The following is a 21,688-nucleotide window of genomic DNA, read 5'->3' on the forward strand; positions in this document are numbered from 1 at the left end:
CACTGGCTGCCAGTATTTGAATGTAATTTTATAGGAATATTTGTTGAAATTCTCCATTTTGCATTTTATATATGCTTTTTTAAACTCTGTTTCTCCATTTATTTTATTTTATTTGTCTTTATTGATTGATACATGCTCCTGTTGACCTCACTGTTGTTCTGTTGCAATGGCTTGTCTGTCAAAGCTGTTAGTAAACTCTGTTTCAAAAGGTGCTATATAAAATAAGTTATTATATTTAGCATTTTAGAGGACAACACGAGGATTCTGTATTTATGTTTTTCTTTCTGAGGCCCTCCTTTTATAATTAGCCTGTAAAACATTCATGCATTGATAAGCTGGACGTGATGATCAGCAGCAGGAAACACACGCAGCCAGACTGTCACTGTGCTCACCGACTACTGGGCGCAGCGGATTGGTCCGTCCGGCTGTCAGTAGCGTCCGTCGGGGGCGGGAGCAGCAGAAAATCGAGCCAGTGTTCTAGTTTTTCCCCTCTCACATAGATGCTGCTGCTGGGTCAGTGTCATGCCGTCTATTAATAATAACACAGCCAGAGCAGCCTCAGCGAGGAGCAGCGAGGGGAGATCCACGGCACCGTTTCTGCTGTTTGGCTCAGCGAGGATGAACCAGGACGCACATTGTGTGACAGAAACCCGGTGCAGTTTCAGCTAGAAAACGACATCCAAGACAGAAAAAAAAGAAAAGAAAAACGCCCCTTCATCTTCATTTTTATTCGTCTTTTTACGACCTCTTCACAGGTGCCTTTGTGTGGCTCACCTTTCACACAGCTGGCACTCAGTCTCCGGCTCCAGTCGTGCGCTCCGCTGCGGTCATCCATCGGCTCAGGCGGCTGCGGCTTGTTGGTAAACACGAATCGGATCCCGCCGGCAAGGACTCCCTCTGGTGCATTGATGCACCCGTTTCAGTGGTGTAACGGTGAGCAGTCATTTTCTACTGTGGGAGCTGTGTTTGTTAGGCCTCTGCGAGATAATGTGCAATACATCCAAAATGCAAGTCCTGGATGGGAATCACACCAGTGTTTTCTACATTTAAGCATTTCCATTGAGAGAAAAGTTGTGCTCCTTACTGAAGAGAATTGCTCCCGTTAAGATGTATGTTTCTTCATTTGTGCTTTGGCTTATTATTCATTTAAACCCGCCACGTTTATGATTTAAAAGCAGCATTTAAGTGGTTTGTAACACACCATAATCATATAAATAAGTGTAGATAGATACGTGTTTTTTTCCAAATAAATTTGTCAGCAACTGTACTTCCTCATGCGAGAACCCACAAGTGGAAGTCCACAGAAATGAGTGCCAGTATAGAAAAACAGTTATAGTAGTGTAAAATATGTCTGACAAACACTGCACAGCTAGAAATAGTTAGAATGCTCTTATAGCTGCTTATAAATACATTATTAGAGCTGCTTTTTAATTGATTAGCTGCTCAGTCAATAGGAAATTGATCAGGAACAGTTTTAATAAGCTTTTCAAGGCAAACATGTTGTATATTTCCTGATTCTAACTTCTCAAATGCATGGATTTCAGTCTTGTATGTGTCATTTGTGATCGTAAATTGAGAGGGATTTTTCACAGTTCTCTTTCAATTAATCAAGAATATAATAAATAATGGTTATTTGCTGCTCTGTAGATTACAGTGTGTTATAAATCATGTATTAAATGTTGTGCATACTGCTTATAAATGCTAAAGAGAGCAACTTAAGTTAACGTGTTGCCCACTTGTTAGTTGTATTTTCATGTAAAGCATCAGTTATCTGAATGTCAGTCAGTTGTTTTTATTGGATAGAAGAATATCAAACTCCTCCATCAATACATTCCCCTATTTTCATTTCAAATGATTGCAGCTGAGTGACACAAGGCCGGTCATTGTGATGTGTTTGCTTCTCTGGGCGATGCATTTTTTAGCCTATAGTTTAAATATCATAGTCGAGCACCTGAATAATAATTTTCAGTAACTTGCCAATGCTGGTCTTTGGCCCGTGCTTGATGCTGATGAACTTCTCACCTCTTCAGACTGTTTCAATGCCAAAAAGAAGCAGATGTGTAAAACAGGCCTTGACATGATGTTGTAGGGATGTAGGTTTTGCAGCAATTCTGAGCGAGTGTGGAGATTTGACTCTTGTATTTGTTATAAATTATAGTAAATGGATTAGCATTGGACTGTGGCATAATGAGGCAAGGTATTTGAATATTGTTCCTATGGCTGTGGGGTATTTTTCACCTTTCTCTGACATCTTATCGGCACAACAATTGATCAAGAATGTGATGAAGAATGATTGTTTGCAGCTCTGTAGGTTAAAGTGTGTAATTAATCATGTCGTAAATGTTCTGTATCGTGCTTATAAAGACTAAAGAAGGTAAACTATTGGCCACTTGTTAGTTGTGTTTTAGTTTAAAACCGCAATTATCTAAATGTCAGCCAGTTTCCTTTTATTGATTGAAAGAAAAAGAGACTCAATAATTGGTAGAATCTTTTATTTTCATCTAATGTGATTTCACTTGAGTAACCGAGGCCAGTAATATTCACTTAGAATTTTAAAAACTTAGTCCAAGCAGCTGACTAAATGTACTTTGCTGGTTTTCATACTGTGCTTTGAATGCAGTTGGAGTTTTAACCTCTTCAGACTATTTTCAGATGAAAACCAAAGAAGCAGTTGTGTAGAAAAGATTTTGACACTATAGTTAGATCATATTGGAGAGATATGTTTTGCAGAAAATATAGGTGGATGTGAGCGTTTGAATCTTGCATTTGTCAAATATGAGAGTAACCTGATTATCTTTGAACTGCTGCATAATAAGACAAGCTAATTGGATATAGCGCCTATGGCTGTGGGGTATTTTTCATGATTCTTTGACGTTTCGTAGGCACAACAATCAATCAAGAACAACATCAATAATGATGATTTGCAGCCCTGTAGGTTAAAGTGCATTATAAATCATTCTTTAAAGGTTTATATATTGCTTATAAATGCTAAATAGAGATTTAAATTAAAATCTTACCCACTTGTTAGTTGTGTTTTATTTTAAAATCTGAATGTCAATGGGTTTTTTTTCTTTACTCAACAAAAGAATAAGAGACTCCTTGATCAATAGGATCTTTTATTTTCATCTAAAATGATCCCCATTGAGCCACACTGGGCCAGCCATTGTGCAGTGTGTGTAACATTTTGCCTCTCTGGGTAATCTTGTTTACTCTGATTTACTCTATCTGCGGTCTCTCACTTACACTCATCTCGGCCTCAAGCAATTATCTTCGAAAAGATGAAAAGTCTGAACAACTTCTCTGTCTTGTCCAAGGCCGATGTTTGCGTCCGGAGGAGCATCAGTCATCCTTGAACAAAATGAGCCCCTTCATTGCAGTGAAATGGTGTGTCAGTGCCTCATTGTCACGGTGAGACCTGGTGCAGATGATGGATTGGTGGTGTTTTTCCCTCTGACTTTGCCTGTGTGAACGCAACAGCTCCGGCAGCCTCCTCGGCCGACTGTTGGTGGTGTTCAGACATGAACAATTACTCCCTTTGTGCTGCTCAAACTCCCCTGCTATTCACGGGGGAAACACACACAGACACACACACACATGCACAGTATCAAAGAGTGACATTCTGCTGGAAAACTGAAGCAGTATCAGGCTGCCACGGCTCAGCGTCTGCTCGGCTCTCTGCATGACACATGTAGCGCTTTCATGCATGTGATGTTGAGTTTTGGACCCAACCTACTTTCTCATTGAAAACAGCAGCAGCCATGGCAAGCAAGCCTGAGTGTTTCCCCCCAATGTGAACTGCTGAATATTTGATGGGAAGCTCTGTCTTTAGTGCAAGCAGCAGCAGCCGAAGCCGCTTTGTGTGAAGGTGGCGTATATAGGACAAAACCCCACCAGGCATCTCATAGGAGCTGTCAGAGAAGCTGCCATAATCGAGGTATTGTACAGCTCCGTCGCATCATGGCGGGACTTTCCTGCCTTTTTTTTTTTTTTTTTGAAACAACAACACTAGAATCTGTCTGACTCAGATTTCCTCTGTCCTCAAAATGAGAACTTTCTCTAGCGAGCTTTCATCCTTTTTCCCTGCTTCTGCTACTCTTGGCGCCATGGCAACGGGGCGCCTCACGAGAGCGCCAATATATAGGTCAGTGGTCATGCGAGGCTCCACCCAAAGCAAAATATCACATATAGCCATCTGGTTTCTGTGCATATGAATGAGAAGGAGGAAAATGCGAGTGCTCATCCATACAGACATGACAAACGTACACAATGACTTGAATACAAATGACCCAGATCTGGAGTCTGCAGCGGCTTCACAGGTGATTTGTGCCATCAGCTGTGCAGTGACATGAATACAGGAACAGACATAAACTCCCTCCTTTTGTCGCTGTATGCGCCTCTTTGTCTGCGGATGATCTTTGAGAAGCAGATTGTTTGACACATGCAAGAGATGATGGAGAAAATTAGGTCATCTTGACTGTTTGTTTGCATGTTAACATCCTCACGCATATTCAACTGCGAGTGCGGACACTTAGATCACATCCTCAGTGATATTCTGGGAATACAGAGGATCTAATGACACAAAAAGGAATTTATACGATGTGAAAATGCACATGCCACATGTATTTGGCTGATTTTGACAAAATATCTAATCATTTGACTGTTTCAGGTAAGGCGATGGATTATCTGGCACGGTATCACCTACTTCCATATTCCTTATGAGGAAGAGAAATAGTCTGAAGAAGCCTAAACTCCAGCAGCACTTAGATTATTAAAAACATGTGAGAGTAAAAGCCTTTCATTTTAAAATCTGCTTGAACAGAAGTGCAGGAGTATAATCAAAAAGCTGCACTTACAGCATCAAAGTCATTCTGCAGAAAATTGGTCGCTGAGACTCACATTATGATATGACATCATTAGATTTTTTAGTGCTTTTCCTTCTGCGTGTAACTGACATTTAGGTGTTGGCGGTGAAGTGAGTTTTAATTACTCAATTGCAAGATGATATAAACATTATTGTATTTTACATATATTCTAGATAGAGTCAGTACTTGTCAAGGACTAATTTATAGATGCAAGGATCTGTGTGGGCCCTGTGTTATTTATTTCAGGCAATAATGGCAAAAGTGATGAAGGACACAATAGAGGTGGCACCTTATGGTGGCTGCTCAGTAGGAGGAAGTAGTGGAGGAGGTGAGAAGAATCCTTACAGTTGGTTGAGTCCAATAGATACTGGTTCATTACAGTTTTTTTTGTATCAGGGAATCAAATTACAAGTGTCTTGTCCACTGTAAAATGTGCTTCTGACCACATTTCTTGGCCAAAACTATTTTAAAAAGACAGGAATTGAACAATTTGAAGGCAAAAAAGATGCCTTTGTACGGGTAAGGGTTGTGTAGATGTTTTTACACAATCAACTATAATTGCTGCTATTAGCTTAAAAAAAAATCCATTATCAGTTGGGCTGTAGCTTTCAACCTAGAGGTCGGGCCCCTCCAAAGGGTCACAAACCCAAACAGACTGGTCATTAGATGATACATGAAAAGGAAGAGAAGGAAAAGAAAGCTCTGTTACTAACATTTCTATTAATTTTGTCCACTTGTGCATTTTTTCAAAATGTTGGGTAATGTTACCTGTTTGTTATTTGACTTAAGAGATTCAACACATTTAAACTACAAAATCACTGTTTCTCATCTGTTCAGATATTGGAAATGTGACAAAGGGCCTCAACTAGAAATTGGTTTATTGCAAAAGATCAAACCCAAACCAGTGTGTTTTATAACCTTGTAAGTTTAAATACCGGAGTAGAGCAACTAATTTTAAATACTTGGTTCCTTTCCACCACTGAATTTATGCTATGCTTAGTGTTGTTGGAGTTTTGACCTCTTTAGGCTGTTCAGACTGTGCGGAAAGGGCTTTGACATGATATTTAGACCACATTGTAGGGCTATTTTTACAGGTTTTCACAGAAGACGTAATTGAATAATTGTTGTTCTTCTCTAAATATTGTGTGCAATTTTACAAATTTTAACTGGTGGTTCAAATTTGATTCATTGTTAATGAAGTCCCGGCTGCAGCTCTGCCTATTGGTGTCTTATTTACATCATCATGTGGACGTTGTTGATTGAGGCTTAGACTTTGTCGCCTCTGGTAATGATCGCCCCTCTCTAAAGTGGTGGAACTTGAACGTTCAGCCATCGACGAGCCTTGACTAATGGAGAATCTGCACTCATGGAATCAAAAGGCGGGAATTATCGATCTTCTCATATTGCAGTTTCCACTCCGAGGCGGGAGAAGTGGCAGATAGAAATGTCAACGTGTCACCTTGGCTACAGCAGGGACTAGAAATACCAGCATCGATTTATAAGAAAAAAACAACAAAGAACCCTCAAGAAAACAATACCCATCGCAGTGGAATGAGACTGGTAAAGGTCTTCACCCAGCTGTCTGTTCAATCCATACATCTGTCTGCTTGTCCATCCAACAGTCCATTTATGTCTTTCCACTTATCTAGGCAATCATTCATCCTTCACTCCGTCCATCTGACCAACCATTTAATCAGCCATTCATCCATCTTCAGTCCATCATTTATGTCAGTTTATGTCCATCCATCCATCTCTCCGTCATCCTGACATCCATACATCTGTCCATCTATTCATCCCGTCATTTTTGCATTCATTAATCCATCCAGCCGTCATCTATTAATCCACATCCATCCATCTATCTATCATCTATGCATCCATCTCTCTGTCCAGCTACCAATCTGTTTGCCCTACCATCCATCCAATGGTTTTGTTTCTTTAGCCCTCCATTCTTTATTATGTCCATTTACTATCCATCTCATTTGCCATTCGTCCTCCGCATGTTGCTCACTTTGCAGGTCCATCTCAGAACTAGTAAACATAGACAGCCAGCACATTCACTCCTACTAGTCCAGGCAGCCTAGAGAAGAAACGAGTGGGTGGTGAATTCATTTCAGGTGAAGCTCTTATCTGTGCAGTTTGGTACAGTTTGTTTCTACGATACGTTTGCTGCTGTGTCTCTAGAAGGCCAAGAGTCTGGAACTCTGCAAAACAATACACAAGCTGATTTCATTAACTGTCACAGTGTGTATGTAGTTTTTCAAAAATAAAAACCTGCCTTCTGTCTTGTTGCCATTCTGATATATAGAAGCTTGTGTCAGCTGTGCTAGCTCTGATTCACTATCACTCACAGGGTTAGCGTGACCCCAGTCTCACAAAGTCCTCTCTCACATGCAGATACTGACTTGTCATTACTCACACAGACGCAAAACACAAGTGTGCTCTCTTTGTCTCTTTCTGTCTGATTCGACTCTCTTTGTCTACTTTGGTTTGCTTCACAGTCTGGGAATTTCAGGTTACTTCTGCAGGATTGGATGACGACGTTATTTACCATCTGTCTAAAGTACTGAAATTATCAGTTGAACTCCAGTATTTTTGATTGTGTTGTGTGGTTTACATGTAAAATACAGTTCTCTGCTGCCTCTAGCTAAACAGGTACAGGGCAGCAAAACTTGTAAAGGAATTTTTTTTTACGCAGTTCAGCTGGGAAGTCCCTGACTTTTTCCCAGGATTGTTGGTCACAGCTGAGCCACTCATGACTTCTTGTTTGTGAAGTGTGTAATTTTTTGTTTTGTACAGCATATGGTAAATACCAGCGATTTGCTTTAGGCAAATTGTTAAATGAGACATGTAGAATGAAGGATAATAGGGGATAAATATTTGAAAAAAAATTCTGCCATTTTAAGCTTCATTTTGGTCACGTCTTCCAAAACGGCTGCACATCACAGATGACAGATCTGATAAATGTTGCCATTTAGGGAATTTTTTAAAGATAACATGACTTTCAAATCTGCTGACGGGTTTCAGGGTTGACAAATAAATAAATTATCCACTCCTTCCAACTAATCACAAACAAGAATCGCCAGCCATGAAATAAATGATAATAGACACACCCCATTATATACTGTAAACCACACGCTTTCAAAAACCTGTCCAATGTCATGCCATATTTGTTCCTCCACCTCTGGCCTGCAGAAAGCAGCGATGATCTATTTCATGGGAAAGCAAACTCGCACAGGAGTGTAGCATAAAAACTAGACGGCTGGACAAAGGAGGGCACCTCTAATGGGAATATCATCTGTTTTGATTGGACCGTGCTGCAGTGTTCTTTCAAAAGTATTCAGTTCAAGACAATGGAACATGTGAGGGGAGCATCTTTGCTCTAATTCTATAACCAGAGGAATTGCTTGTGGGCGATTCCCCTCCCAGTACAAGAATACAGATATCATAATTTTAAAAAAAGCATCAGTTTGAGATTTTATGTTGCCATTTTCATTAAACTATACTCACTGGTTCTCAGAGTGTGAGTACTTTAAGACTTAAAACTCACCAACCAGATTTCAACAGTGTTGTTAAAAATATTTAATTTCCATTCCACATAAGACGGCTTGACAAAATATAATCCTTTCATGTGTGACTGTTACGTTCTAAGCTGTCGACTTCAGTCACTCACATTAATATCAGACAAAGAAGTGCGTTAAGAGAATCAGCCATGTTGCTTGGATACCGCATTAAGACTGTTTTACATTTTTAAGTACACTAAAAAGGACTCATTTTCCATCACAGTGAAATGCAGTGGCTGTCTTGCTCTAACCCTTCCCCTTAGCCTTTTGTGTCTGTGCATATTGTACTTAAAGCCTCAGTTTCTGGCTTCCATTAGAGGCAGACACAGCTGCAGGTCTGACTCTCAGCTGCCCATGAATAGTCGAGTACTTTTAAAAAGAAATGTGTGTACATTCAGTTGTGTTTTGAGGCATATTTGTGTGTGTGGCACTGTCAAGCCTTCATTATTTTTTGGCTTTTCTGGCTACTCTTGAACCTTGAATCTCCTGCTGTACTTATCCTGTAAGTGTACCTTTGAACCTTTTATCTGTCTGTGTTCAGGGTGCTTCTGTGGTCTGGGACTGGTTTACTCCAACAAGTCGTGCACCATGCCGCCCATCACCTTCCAGGACCTGCCCCTCAACATCTACATGGTCATCTTCGGGACAGGCATCTTCGTCTTCATCCTGAGCCTCATCTTCTGCTGTTACTTCATCAGGTGAGAGGCAACAGGAAACATGTAGATAACACAAGGAAGGTGTGAAAAGGCAATGTGAGAACATCACATATAGATCATGCACTTTGCTGCTAAACAGGTTTCAGTTCATTTTCCAGGCTAGCAGTTAGCATCTGCCGGGTTTCCTCCACCTTATTGCAGTCTGCAAAGTGCGCTCGGCTACAGAAGCAGATAAGCATAAGCTTGCGGAAAATGACTTGCAGTTGGGTTAGACTGAGGTTGCATCACGTCTGTAACTGAAGTTTGTCTGTGGCTGGATTCCTCTAAAAGGTTTCAGTGTGGTTGTTTTCGTTCTAGAAAGTTAAAAGACTCCATTCAGTTTTTTTTGTATCCTAAAAGACATATCATGAGGGAAATAAGCAGTCACGGCTGGGCATTTCCCTTTTGAAACTGTAATTTACCATGACAAAAAACACAGACACAGACTTTCACAGTTTGTTATGTAGCAAATTAAAGGAACCAATCCTGTGAACTTGCAGGTTGGGACTTTCTTTATCATTGTTCTTCTGCTATGAGCATTTATGGCTGCATTATTCCAATCTTAGAACTTGCCATTGTGTAGTGCTGAGCAGTTTTACAGTGTTCAGCAGAGCAGTAGGTGAGCTGGTGTGCTTGAGCTGCAGTAAGTAGTGGAGGGTTGGGTGTAGAGAGGCAGGGACTTCATAGATCTGCACATTCTAAAGAAAGCAACGGTGTAGAGTTTCATCTAGCTATTTTACGGCAGGAAGAGGTTATTTGCCTGGAAAAAAGAAATTAAATAAGTACACAGAGATGAGTTTTTATGGGTTCAATCAACTGGAGACAGACTTTTATATTTACTCCAGCATGCTAACAGACTCATAAAGACAATCTCAAGAGAATTACACAAACACACAAAGCCACGATACAAAATTTAATATAGTAGGCTGGCAGATGGGGGTAATTACTGAACCTGCCTTTGGTGGTAAAAAATCTCAGATTAAACAACAATTATTCAACACACTTATTCTAAAAACGTACATCTCAAACAGTAGAAGGGAAAAGATGGCACTTCAACAATATTATGACCTGACAATGGTCCATCAAATTTGAATTATGTTTCAACCTGTTTTTGGAGTCAGTGGGCAGGTGTTACCTACTTTCTATTCTGGCTGTTCAGTAGTCCTGCAACTATGTAATCTGCATATGATTAAACCCCTTCCACTGACAATCTTAACAAGCCGATTAACAGCTGTAATGTTCAGCTGTTCGCTATAAAGTGAAAATTTTAGACATGACAGTAGAGGAAGAGATAATGAATAATTGCAGTCAGTTGTATTCATCCTCTGGGGACCATAATCATCTTTTAGATATTTCATGCTGATCCATTCAGTGGCTGCTAAGATATTTTGTGCACACGTATGTGGACTGCATTATTAAGCTGCAGGAAAAGTCAGGGGATCGACAAAGCCTGCAGTTCATCCTCTGTGGTCCACGAACGTCTGCAACAAATTTTGCTAGTGCACTGACTTTGACATTGACATTTCAAAACACTCTCCACAGAGGGACTCTGTGTTTGTGTGCAGGACATAAACACAGTGAGGGAGGGACGGAGGTAGGAAAAAAAGAGGAACAGGGTGACCTCTCCTGCTGTTGACTGTGAACTCCCTGATGAGCCGAGGGGACGTTTGTGTCCGAAGGAAGGAATATGAGGCAACAGGAAACTACCCACCACAATGTGTGAGGACAGCAGTGAGGAAAACTGCAGAGAACCTCTGCTCAGAATAACCACGGCCTGAATAGCACACAGTGGGAGTGAACACAATCATGGCACATGAAGGTCTGCGGCATACAAAACCTCATCAGGAAACGACAACACCTGTGGGAGGCTTTGTTTTTGATCTTGAGCTTTCTTTGACTCAGCATCTGAATTTGGGAAATTACCCGACATCTCATAATGTGTCGTGCCATTTTTGGACTCATATGATTTTGAATCACTGTCCAACATGTAATCAAAATGCCAAACAGTTTTAGAAACGAGCGTCTGTCTGTTGGAACCGCACTGGGTCAGCGTGCTGTCTGGAAAATAGAAAGCACAAAGGGAAATGTCAGACTACGTATGCATGTGGATGTCATGGTATGAAACACTTTTTGGCTCACGTTTGTGCAAATTTCTCCTGTGTAGCTCCTTTTGTTTCTATAATTTGGATAAAACAGAATTCTAGCAAAAAACATGGCAGTGTCATTGACTTAATAAACTTCTTACTTCAATTAAAACATAAAAATAGAGATTTATAGTCGCAACTGTGTAGGCTTTGGTTGTAAATGACGTCCAAAGTGCAAGATAGCAGTGCCCGCATCTGTAATTTGTTTTGCAAAGGAGTCACTTATGATGCAAAGTGATGCTGATTGCTGCCAGAAATCTCAATTTTCTGCTTAATATACAGTAAACAACTGAATGTCCAAGATACACAGAGTAATGAATGAGTAAATAAAGAACTTATTTTGGATGATGGTCATGTTGGCTTAAGAAAAAAACACAAAGTCAAACTGACTGATGGAAAAGAAAAAGTTTAAAAACAGTCTCTAAATGGACTTGTGGTGAACTTAATGGACAAAAACATGAATTCTTGAACATGTACGATGATGTGACAACTATGCAAACTCCATCTGGTGATGGACGTCAGATGACAACTGTTTTTAATGAATTAAAAGTGGACAATATTTGGTGATAATGCTTATTTTAAGAAAGCATAGACTGCTGTGTTTCAGCTCTCCAAGAAACCTGAATGTTCAAGCATCCGTTGACAATTTTGAGTGATATTTTTAACATTGCCATGAGGAAAATTAGAGCTGTTAGTATGAACTACTGACAAAAGCAACTATCAGCATGTATCTTTGATTGTCAGACAGCATTTTCTAGTGTTGAAATCACACACATGTAATCTTAAGTGTGTGCTTCGGACGGCGGTTGCCACAAAATCGACCATCAGTTTTGTCAGAAAAAGCTCAGGTCGTTCCTGTTTCCCTTAAAGTGCTCGCCTGTGAATCATAACCAGTGAGTCACTTCCTTTGGCTCCATTAACATGCCGAAGGTAGTCTTGGGTAGGAGTGTGATTGTGAATTCATTTATAGACCGGGTGATTCACCAGATGAATACTGAGTGATGAATGCCATTCTGTGTTGGGGACAGGCTTCATGTTATGTCTCTCAGGGAGGCTCAGTCTCTCAGTGTTGGTGTCTGACTCTGTTTGCCTATGTTTGGATTCCTCCTTTAATTATTCCTGCTAAAACACACTAATGTCTTACAGCTATTCCACATTCTAACAGATGCTGCTCTTGGCACGAAGCCGGGATGTACGCAGCAGCACCTGCAAAGAGTGAAAATACATAGAAGGTGCCACCAGGACACGCTAAAAATATCCCATCATTAATTACGCCCCGATCTGCTCCAACAGTGAAGGGCTTTATGTTCTGTAGCAGCTTGTCTGAGGGATATTTTGAGAGTCCAGAAAGTGTAGGGGCAAGCAGGGATATGAAGCAATCAAAGTGACTTCCCCTGTATTAAATTACTGACTTATTCAATTCACTAAGAAATCCCAAAACGGTCCAAAATTCAAAGGAGGAAACTGCTGCAGGCAACCTTCAAAAGCCTAACACTGTTGTTCATTATAGTACAGCCGAGTGGGTTTTTGGACACAGCAAAGCTTTACATCTGAACCGTGAATTTAACAGCAGTTTATAAGATGACAAATTGTTCTTTTCTAAATCTCCTGGAGCACTGGGAGGCTGGAAACACGTTATCTGAACTGCAGAAAACTGGAGGGCTGGCAGAGTTTAGAAAAAGTGACAGTTCATTCAGAACAGCAGCAGAAAGGGCAGGCTGGAGGTCAGACGCATGTGAACAGAGAAACACAGTCAGCAGTTTATCAGGAGAGAGACACCCTTTTAAGTCGGTTAAATCTGCGAAATAAAAATGTTGTCTTTCTCAATAAAGCCACAGAACTTTTAAAAACTGCCTCTGCAAACCCTGGAAGGCTGAATGAAAAGACTGTTTATTCAAAAGCAACAATGGGACTGCTGAAACCATTTTTTTATACCATTCAAAAGTTTGGGGTCAGTCAGGCAATGTCATGCTTTCTATGAAAACTTGCACTTTTATTCATGTGCTAACAGAATTGCACAAAGATTTTCTAATCATCAGTTATCCTTTCAACACCATTAGCTAACACAATGTAGCATCAGAACACAGGAGTGATGGTTGCTGGAAATGTTCCTCTCTACCCCTATGGAGATATTCCATTAAAAATCAGATGTTTCCAGCTAGAACAGTCATTTAACACATTAGCAATGTCTAAACTGTATTTCTGATTAATTAAACATCATCTTCATTGAAAAAAACTGCTTTTCCTCCAAAAAGAAGGACATTTCTAAGTCTTATTTTTTATTTTTAGGTGGCACATAAACCATAAATGCACAAACCATGTGCAAGAGGCAGCATGATAGCAAATTTGCAGATGGAATAACAAAAAGCTAAAGTAAAAACCCTTTAAACCTAATTTAGCAGTTTCATTTTTAACCTCTTGATGCCGCATTCACTTCATGTCACTTTCATTCAGACTGCAGCTGAGATAGCGCATCCGTTCCCCAAATGCCAGTTTGTGTATATTCAATACGTACCTCAGAACCTTCTGAAAGCGCTGGTTTCTCGTAGAACCGGTCAGAGTGGGACCTAATTATTATATATCTGTTATTATTATTATTTATCTGTTCTACATGACTATGTGTTCTATAAAATTAACAATCTCCACTTATTTTAGCATCAGATGGAAAGCAAAAACACACTTTTTTAAAATTTAATTGTACATAAATTCAGGCGTCAAGGGGTTAATTACTTTATCATTTTTATTACTTGCTATTTGAATGCAGAATAAGGAAATGGAATACTTGATTGGCATATTTGATTATCTGTCTACTGCAAGTTTCATTTATTAAAGTTGATTCTTTTTTCATTAATCAATTTAACCCTTAATTATAATAACAGACAGAATAAGGACAAGGGGCCTCTGATTATTCAAGTGGCCACTCAGGCTCCATATAAATGGTTGGTGTTGTATTAAAAACAGTACAAGGTGATTGATTCGACAATCAAGGGATGAATGAAGGGTTTGGTTTTGTAATTCGAATTAAAAATGTAAGAACAGTGTGTTAAAAATTAAGAAAATTGCCCAACAAGCAGAGCTCTAAAAGAGAGGTACTAAATAACTTTTCTGTAAATTGAATTCATATCATATAACTCAAGAAAACACAAAAAAACAATCATATAGACAAATTACTCAAAGAGCAAAAATGTGTGGATCATGGATGTGTTTGGCTGACAATCTAGACCTACAAATGATTAAAAAAAATGTTTCATTTTGTGAGAAAAGCACAGCTGGAGAAATGCAGGAACATCAGACTGTTCATTGTAAAGTAAAGAGCACAAGTCGGCCGGCACTGAGACTTTCACTGACAGAGTTTCAACCTCTGGAAACTAGAACCATCACCAGACTAATAGGTTTTTTTTTAAATCATTTTTCTTGTCCTGGGTTCTGCTTTTTCTTCCGCTGCTCGCCACTTGCTTTGGAGGCAAATTGTGGGCTTGTTACCCTGCAGGAGGCAGCCCCGCGAAGCAAAAAAGCATGACAACATAACTACAGTATTTTACTTCTGTTTATACAGAAATTAGGAATTTCCACATTAAGAGATCATCTCCGCTGTCTCCTTTTCTATGACTTACGATAAATCCTATCCCTCCTGTAGTAGGAGGCAAAGCAGAAGCTCTCAAAAGGGTTGAGGAAGCTTCGGGTCATTAAGTTCCTGTAGTGGAAAAGAGCGATAAATATTTATTTGTAACTACTTTTGCAGTGGTTATTCTGCCAGTTACTTTTTTTTCTTGGTCATTTAATCCATTATTTTGTTTAAAACATGTCTGTTAATTGTAAAGAATTCATACTATAGTTGCACATATACTCCAAATCCTAAAATTTCGACTGAGACTGATTTTATTAATCCCCGTAAGGAAATTCAGTTGTTACAGCAGCATGAGTATTGGTACAAACAATAAAACAACAAAGAATATTAGGATGGGGTATAAAGTTTGAAGGTAAAATAAAATACAATAAAATAGGATAAAAATATCAGTCACTCAAAGTTTATTTGTATATCCCTTTACAACAGCCCAAAGGGTGACCAAAGTGTTTCGCAGTAAAAAAAAAAAAAACTAAAAAAAAAACACAAGAAAATAACTTAAAAACAATACAGTAACTGAAAACAGGACAAACCATCACACTCGCACTCACATTTACGGGCAAATTTAGAATAATCAATTAACTCCAGCATATTTTTGGAAATATTGAAATTATAATATAGAAATAATCAACCAAATGTACAAGAGTGACACAGAAATGTGCAAACGAGATAAGTAGTGGATAATATAATGTAATGAATGACGTTAGGAATGTAAAGTGTCCATTATGTAAAGTGGTTTCATCAGTAGGCAAAGTGATAACATCCTTTTGTGATCGGCCAGATGCAGACGTATTGAAAAGTCGTATCGCTGTGGAGAGGAATGACCTCCTGTAATGCTCCTTGTAGCAGCTCGCTTGTATCAGTCAGCATATAAGACAAAGTAAAGCAGCAAATCCTCACAGCTGAGAAGCAAGAACTTACAATTTTTGTCAATTTGTGCTTATAAAATCATTCAAACATGTGTTTCTTATCCAAACAGTGCTCTGAATACATTTACACTCATCATTTAATTAATCAAGCACTTGTTAGTGCTCCAGTTTTTAGAAGAGACTTCACAGAGACAGACACAAAGGCTGTTTAGTGCCAGATTTCAAAGGCACTAATGAAGAGCACAGATGTTTTCCAAGATGTAGAATGCTAATTTGCAGGAAAATACCGGCTTTGATAACGCCATTAACCACAGGTCTCATGCTCAAACATAGAATAAAGTGGAATCTACAGTATTTAGGAAGTTACTCGAGGTTTGCCGGGGGGATTTTCTGTTCTTGCCGACCACTTCTTGCACAATAGCTGAAGTTAAGCACCAAAAATCTCCGTCATGCTCCCCCCTTTCACCTACTTCACATCATTCTCCAGGCATAGGAAGCCTCGACACATGTACGACCTGTATCCTCACATTGTTCACATGGAAGACTGTTAGCAGCAATCAGCGTAAACAATAAACCAAACGACGAAAACAGCGAATAACTGTGGTTTCCTCACTTTTAAGCACTCACTCACGGAGACACATTTTACTATTATTTTTGAGGAGGATCTGATCACAAACAAACATTCACCTTTCATCTCAGACGCTGCATTTAGTTTCAGGCTCCGAATTATAGACAGCGATAGACGTTCTAAGTTTAGTTATGTAAAAACAAGAGGCCAAAAATAACCGCCCGCACAGACGAGGCTCGCCAAGTGATAAAGATCTCCTCTCCATTGTTGGTTTTGGAGGCGGTGCAGGGATTCAAAGAGGCAGCGTACTCATTAGCTGTGTGTGTGTGTGTGTGTGTGTGTGTGTGTGTGTGTGTGTGTGTGTGTGTGTGTGTGTGTGTGTGTGCATCAGCGTGTGTTAGCATTTTATGTGTAGTTACATGATTGCTTAAGCTTGTGAACAAAGCCTGTGTGCGCTTGCAGGGGAACATGTATTTCTCCATGGATTTGTGACAGTAAATTATCAAAGTACAACCTTCAGTTACACGCTGTCCCATAATTAAGCCACACTAATTGAAACTGTGGTGTGTGTCCAACAACCGGCTGCTGGAGTCAGATTCTTCTTAATAATCAAGTGGAAAATAGTGGAACCTACAGCGATTCAATATTATCTACCTTTTCTGCGAATTAGAGGTAATTATTGTAGCTTTTTATTCACAAAATTTATCAATCAGTTGTCGTATGATCGATGTAAATGCAAAAAGTATTTCAACAGTGGGACAATTTTCTTGACTTTGCGCCGCAATGGATTTAAAATGAAGCATCAAGGTGCAATTAAAATGCAAACTTCAAGCTTTAATTCAAGGATTTTGACAAAATGTTGTCTCAATAGTTGCTCCATTTTCACAGGCTCAAAAATAACTGTGTCACTGTCCAAATCTAATACAATGTAATTAGTGCAGTTAAACTACACAGAAGTATATTAAATAGTGAGCTTAGGTCCATTTCAAACATTAAAATGCTGATTGGATGTTGGTGCATCACTAATAATAATGATAATATAGACTATTACACCCTCAAACTGGCCACGTTCTGCAGAGTGAGTGGTTTTGCTTGTCATGTTCTAAGAATACTTTGCTGAATGCTTCTGTGGCATCGCTTGTGGTTGTTTTGTGGAAGTTGTAGTGACAAACTTACAGAGAATTATCACCCAATGCTTCAGCTTTTTTCAGTTGTGCTTGGAGCTTTTAGCATCTCTCAGTTCATGTTGCTTGGTTTATTGAATGAAAAATAGCTTTAGTTACAATGAGTAGTTGAAAAATCTGCTCTTTACTTGCCCAGCTCAAAACAAAAGATACATTTACCAAGCGGTTCGTGAACAAAACTCAGCATCTAACAGATAAACAGGCAGATGATTCCTTGTAAGATAGTTTTCTAATGAAATTTGTCAGGTGGCCATAACCTCAATGATTGCTAATGCTGCTGTGTGATTCCTTGTTGTGTAGATAAGCCACTTTTTGCTAAAAAGTTCGGAAATGTGTTGGTATTGTATTTTTACTTCTTGTTTCTGCCGCCTCCATGTGACCGCAAATCACTCACTGCAGATTTAAGTGCATTTTGGCATTTACATTTTTTAACCAAATATCAAAGGAGCAAAACTAGAATATAAAAATGCTCAGTTGCAAATAGTACTGCCTTTGCTTTATTTATAATTTCATGCAAGGTCAGAAGCATTAGTAGGAAATGGTACTTAAGCTCACAGGTAAAGTTCTCTCTCTGCGAGAAAAAGACTCTTATAAATACTATATTATCACACATTATATGTTTGGTTTATTAATAATGATGCTATCATGTATAAATATGATTTTAATGTTGCATTTGGTTGAGGGGGGGCTAATTCTTACCTATGTTGTGTACTTCATAACAAAGAAAATCCTATTTTGTGTGTAAATTCAGAATTTGCACATTAATTAATTAATTACTATAGCTGTCAGTTAAATGTAGTGAAGTAAATGGCACAAATATAAAACTATCAGACAGAAAGAAAAAGAAAATGATTGAGAAAAGTACCTCAAAACTGTATTTAAGTTCGGCACTTGACTAAATGCATTTTCCATCACTGACCTTCACTGAAGTAAAACCTTGAATGCAGAACTTTTACTTTAAACAGAGCATTTTTACATAAGTGCACTTGTGCTGCTACTCGTGACGTGAAGGATCTGAATGCTTCTTTTGTCTCTTTAGACAAAAAGTACTCGCACAGTGTGATTTGTTGAGTGTGATAGAAATTATACAAGCTATTTATTAATTTGTGTCTTTACTCGTCCACAGCAAACTGCGACACCAAGCCCAGAGCGAGCGGTTTGGATACAGAGAGGTAAGATTAGGGTTCATATTTAGGAGCATTTTTAAGATTTCAATATTAAGAAATTTCTCTTATGTCTCATATTTTTTTTACTCCTACAGGTAGTCTTAAAAGGGGATCCAAAGAAGCTGAGTCTTCATGGGGTAAGAATGAGATATACGTGCACATTTGCACAGTTTTCTGCTTCAGACTGCTAAGTCATGCTAAATTCACCTAATGACCAACTGTCTATCACTCACGCAGCAGACGTGCGCTGTGTGTCTGGAGGACTTCAAAGTGAAAGACGAGCTGGGAGTGTTGCCATGCCAACACGCTTTCCACAGGAAGTGAGTAGGGCTTCACGCTTGTTTGCCATTTTGCACCTGCCTGGGCTCGTTAAAATGAAAATGGAAATGTTCGATCTGAAGTTCGGTGATCAAAAGTTAGACGAGGCGTCGAGGCTCCAGACAGCCGCGTGTTCGTCATTCATTCATGTCTCCTTGTGGTGTATTTGTGTTTGGGATCAGAGAGGAGGGGTCAGGGCTGCACTTCATCCCAGCATGCACAGCAGACAGAACTTGCACAGCAGTTTTGTGATTTTTTTAAGGTGTCTAAAATCGGTGTATTGTGTCTCTGAACATGTGTGAGAGGAATTTGAAAAGTAGGAGGCCTATTTAAAAGAACAGTTTGACATTTTGGGAAATGCATGTGCCAGCAGCCAGGTCGTCTTGTATCTGGAGAGGCTCAGTTAAAAGCAGATATCCTTGAAGAATCTCTTCCAGAACTGAAGGAGTGTCTGCTAAACACCGAAACCTGCTTTTTAGGATAAGGACTGGAGAAACTGTAGAAAGTAAGTAGCCTGATTCCATCCAAAGCAAACCGAATCTCATTACCAGCAGCTCCGTTGCCCAAAAATGAACACATCTGCTTAGTTTAATGTCAAACAGTGAACTGGCACATTGGGGTTTTATGGAGGATTGTGTGGAGGAGACTAATTCTCGACCAGAATGCATCAACTTTTCTTGGTCTTGTCATAACTGTGAGGCAACCAGCACAGACTCCAGGAAACAGCTGCACCCAGCCAAGAAATAGTTCCTGTAAAAACGCTGCTGACACAAAAATAGCAAATGGTGGCAGCGTCACATTTCAGCAGTGATTGCTGCTTGTAATTTTGCAGATGAATTTGCGACTCCTGCAGGGCTCTAACATACTCATGCATGGGTCACAAGTGCGTCACTGCGAGAAAATGAGCGGGATGTGTCGCGATCCTGTGACCCCAGTTTTGGTGGCTTTTCATCTCATGTCTTTCCTTCCTGTATTCTTCTACTCAGGTGTCTGGTGAAGTGGCTGGAGGTGCGCTGCGTCTGCCCCATGTGTAACAAACCCATAGCCGGCCCCCCGGAGCAGCAACACAGCATAGGGACTCTGTTAGATGAACTGGTGTAACCTCCGGACCCCCGCCAGCCCTGGTGGGGATGCCGGTGCCCGGCAAAAACTAGCAAGTTAGTGACCAACAGGAGGAAGGACACTGTTTTTGCAGTTGAAACCCATCAGCAAATCAACAACACGATGATGATAAGTTGGGGTAACCTAGTTACCACCCGGAGGAAGACTCTGAAGGATGCTGTTGCTTAGCAACAATCTCCGTGATGGCAACATGACACCTTGTAGTGTCTGAGAGATTATCTTCAGCCACCCACACATCACTCCGCCACTCTTCTTTCAAGATCCCCCCTCTCCACCCGTTCCTTCACATCTTCTCTTGCTGCCTAGAGTGAGGTTAATGGCAGCACTGAAGTGGAGGAGACGATTTTTTCACAGCGACGTGGACAAATGAGTGTCGAGTGATGACAGAGCTCTGTGGGCAGCACAGATCCCCTCTGAGTGTGTACGAGTGTGACGGTGGGCACAGGCAAGAAATAATATCCACTCTGGAGGAGATTAGTGAAGCTCCTGTGTTAAAATAATGACCTCCTAAGCTCTTACAGACATGAAGATTTGAGTCAAATCCTCAGATACACGCATTTATATTTCCTGCTGGTAGTAGCACATGGGGCTTTTGTCTTTAGAAAAAAGAACAGGCAGAAGAGGAATGAGAAAAAATATCTGAAGCTGAAGAGAATAAATAGCAAAGACATATCGTACACGGGGTACACTACTGTAAACTGAATTTTAAAGATTTAATTGAAGTCACATAAGTTCATGCCTCATCAGTAGGATTTAAATTATTCACATTACTGACGGGGTGCAGCTCAGGCTCTCATCCACATGCAGAAATGTCTTCATCAAGTCAGCACAGTTTTTCTTGATATGATGCCTATAATCCATCCTGCTGCCCACCGGTGCACTGATACCGGGACGTTCTACAGACTGTACATGCTCCAGTTTTTCCACTGGGATGACTTTTTGTGTGTGTTAATATAGATGGAAGGAACTGACACATTCTGCCTCTCACTGTAACTGTTTTAAGAAATATGTTGTTTGTTTTGTTTTTTGTTTTTTTAGATATTGCACTTTGAATTCACACACACACCCCCACAGACAAAAAGGCAGTATTCAGGCATCCATCCTCCTAAAATAGTAGACTAAGGTGTGGATGCAGCGCGGCAGGTTGCTTGTAAAGAATCTATGTCTGTGAAGTTTTGAAGCTGAACGAAGCAACAGCAGTGAATGAATCAGGAAAGGAACTAAATCTCCCTTTTTTTTATACTCAACATTTTTGTGACATCATTGCTGGTGATCCTGTTTTACATTCTTCGCTCGTAGTCTTTTTTTCCAGTTACAGTGATTCCGAAAGCAAAGCACTGCCTAAATTGAGCACAAAACTCACAAAGCACATTGTCCAGATCCAGCAGACACCTGCACTGTAATTTAAATGTCTATGTGCCAAGAAAAGAAAAAAAAGAAAAAAGAAAGCTGATCCTGTTGCGTTTTCAGTACACATGAAAGGGAAACATTCACTCTGATTCTGGCCACATTCCACATTTTGTAATTCAACAGATGTAAATACCTTGGAACAATAATAAAAACAGTTGTCTGTTT

At 39.8% G+C, this 21,688-nt stretch overlaps 1 protein-coding gene across 2 annotated transcripts; it reads left to right on the forward strand.

Annotated features, from left to right (window-relative positions):
- The first annotated feature begins 436 nt into the window (after positions 1-436).
- On the forward strand, positions 437-21,688 carry rnf122 (ring finger protein 122). 2 transcript variants are annotated; one of them, XM_022209124.2, is made up of 6 exons: positions 437-933; positions 8,964-9,120; positions 18,634-18,679; positions 18,769-18,810; positions 18,914-18,993; positions 19,978-21,688. In XM_022209124.2, exons 1-6 carry the CDS (start codon positions 909-911, stop codon positions 20,090-20,092), a joined length of 465 nt encoding a protein of 154 aa, XP_022064816.1. In that variant the 5' UTR covers positions 437-908; the 3' UTR covers positions 20,093-21,688. The 2 variants fall into 2 exon arrangements, with proteins under 2 accessions (XP_022064816.1, XP_022064815.1); XM_022209123.2 differs by having other exon boundaries at positions 438-933; positions 18,911-18,993.

Source organism: Acanthochromis polyacanthus, chromosome 7, assembly GCF_021347895.1.
Source record: "Acanthochromis polyacanthus isolate Apoly-LR-REF ecotype Palm Island chromosome 7, KAUST_Apoly_ChrSc, whole genome shotgun sequence".
Taxonomy (NCBI): Eukaryota; Metazoa; Chordata; class Actinopteri; family Pomacentridae; genus Acanthochromis; species Acanthochromis polyacanthus.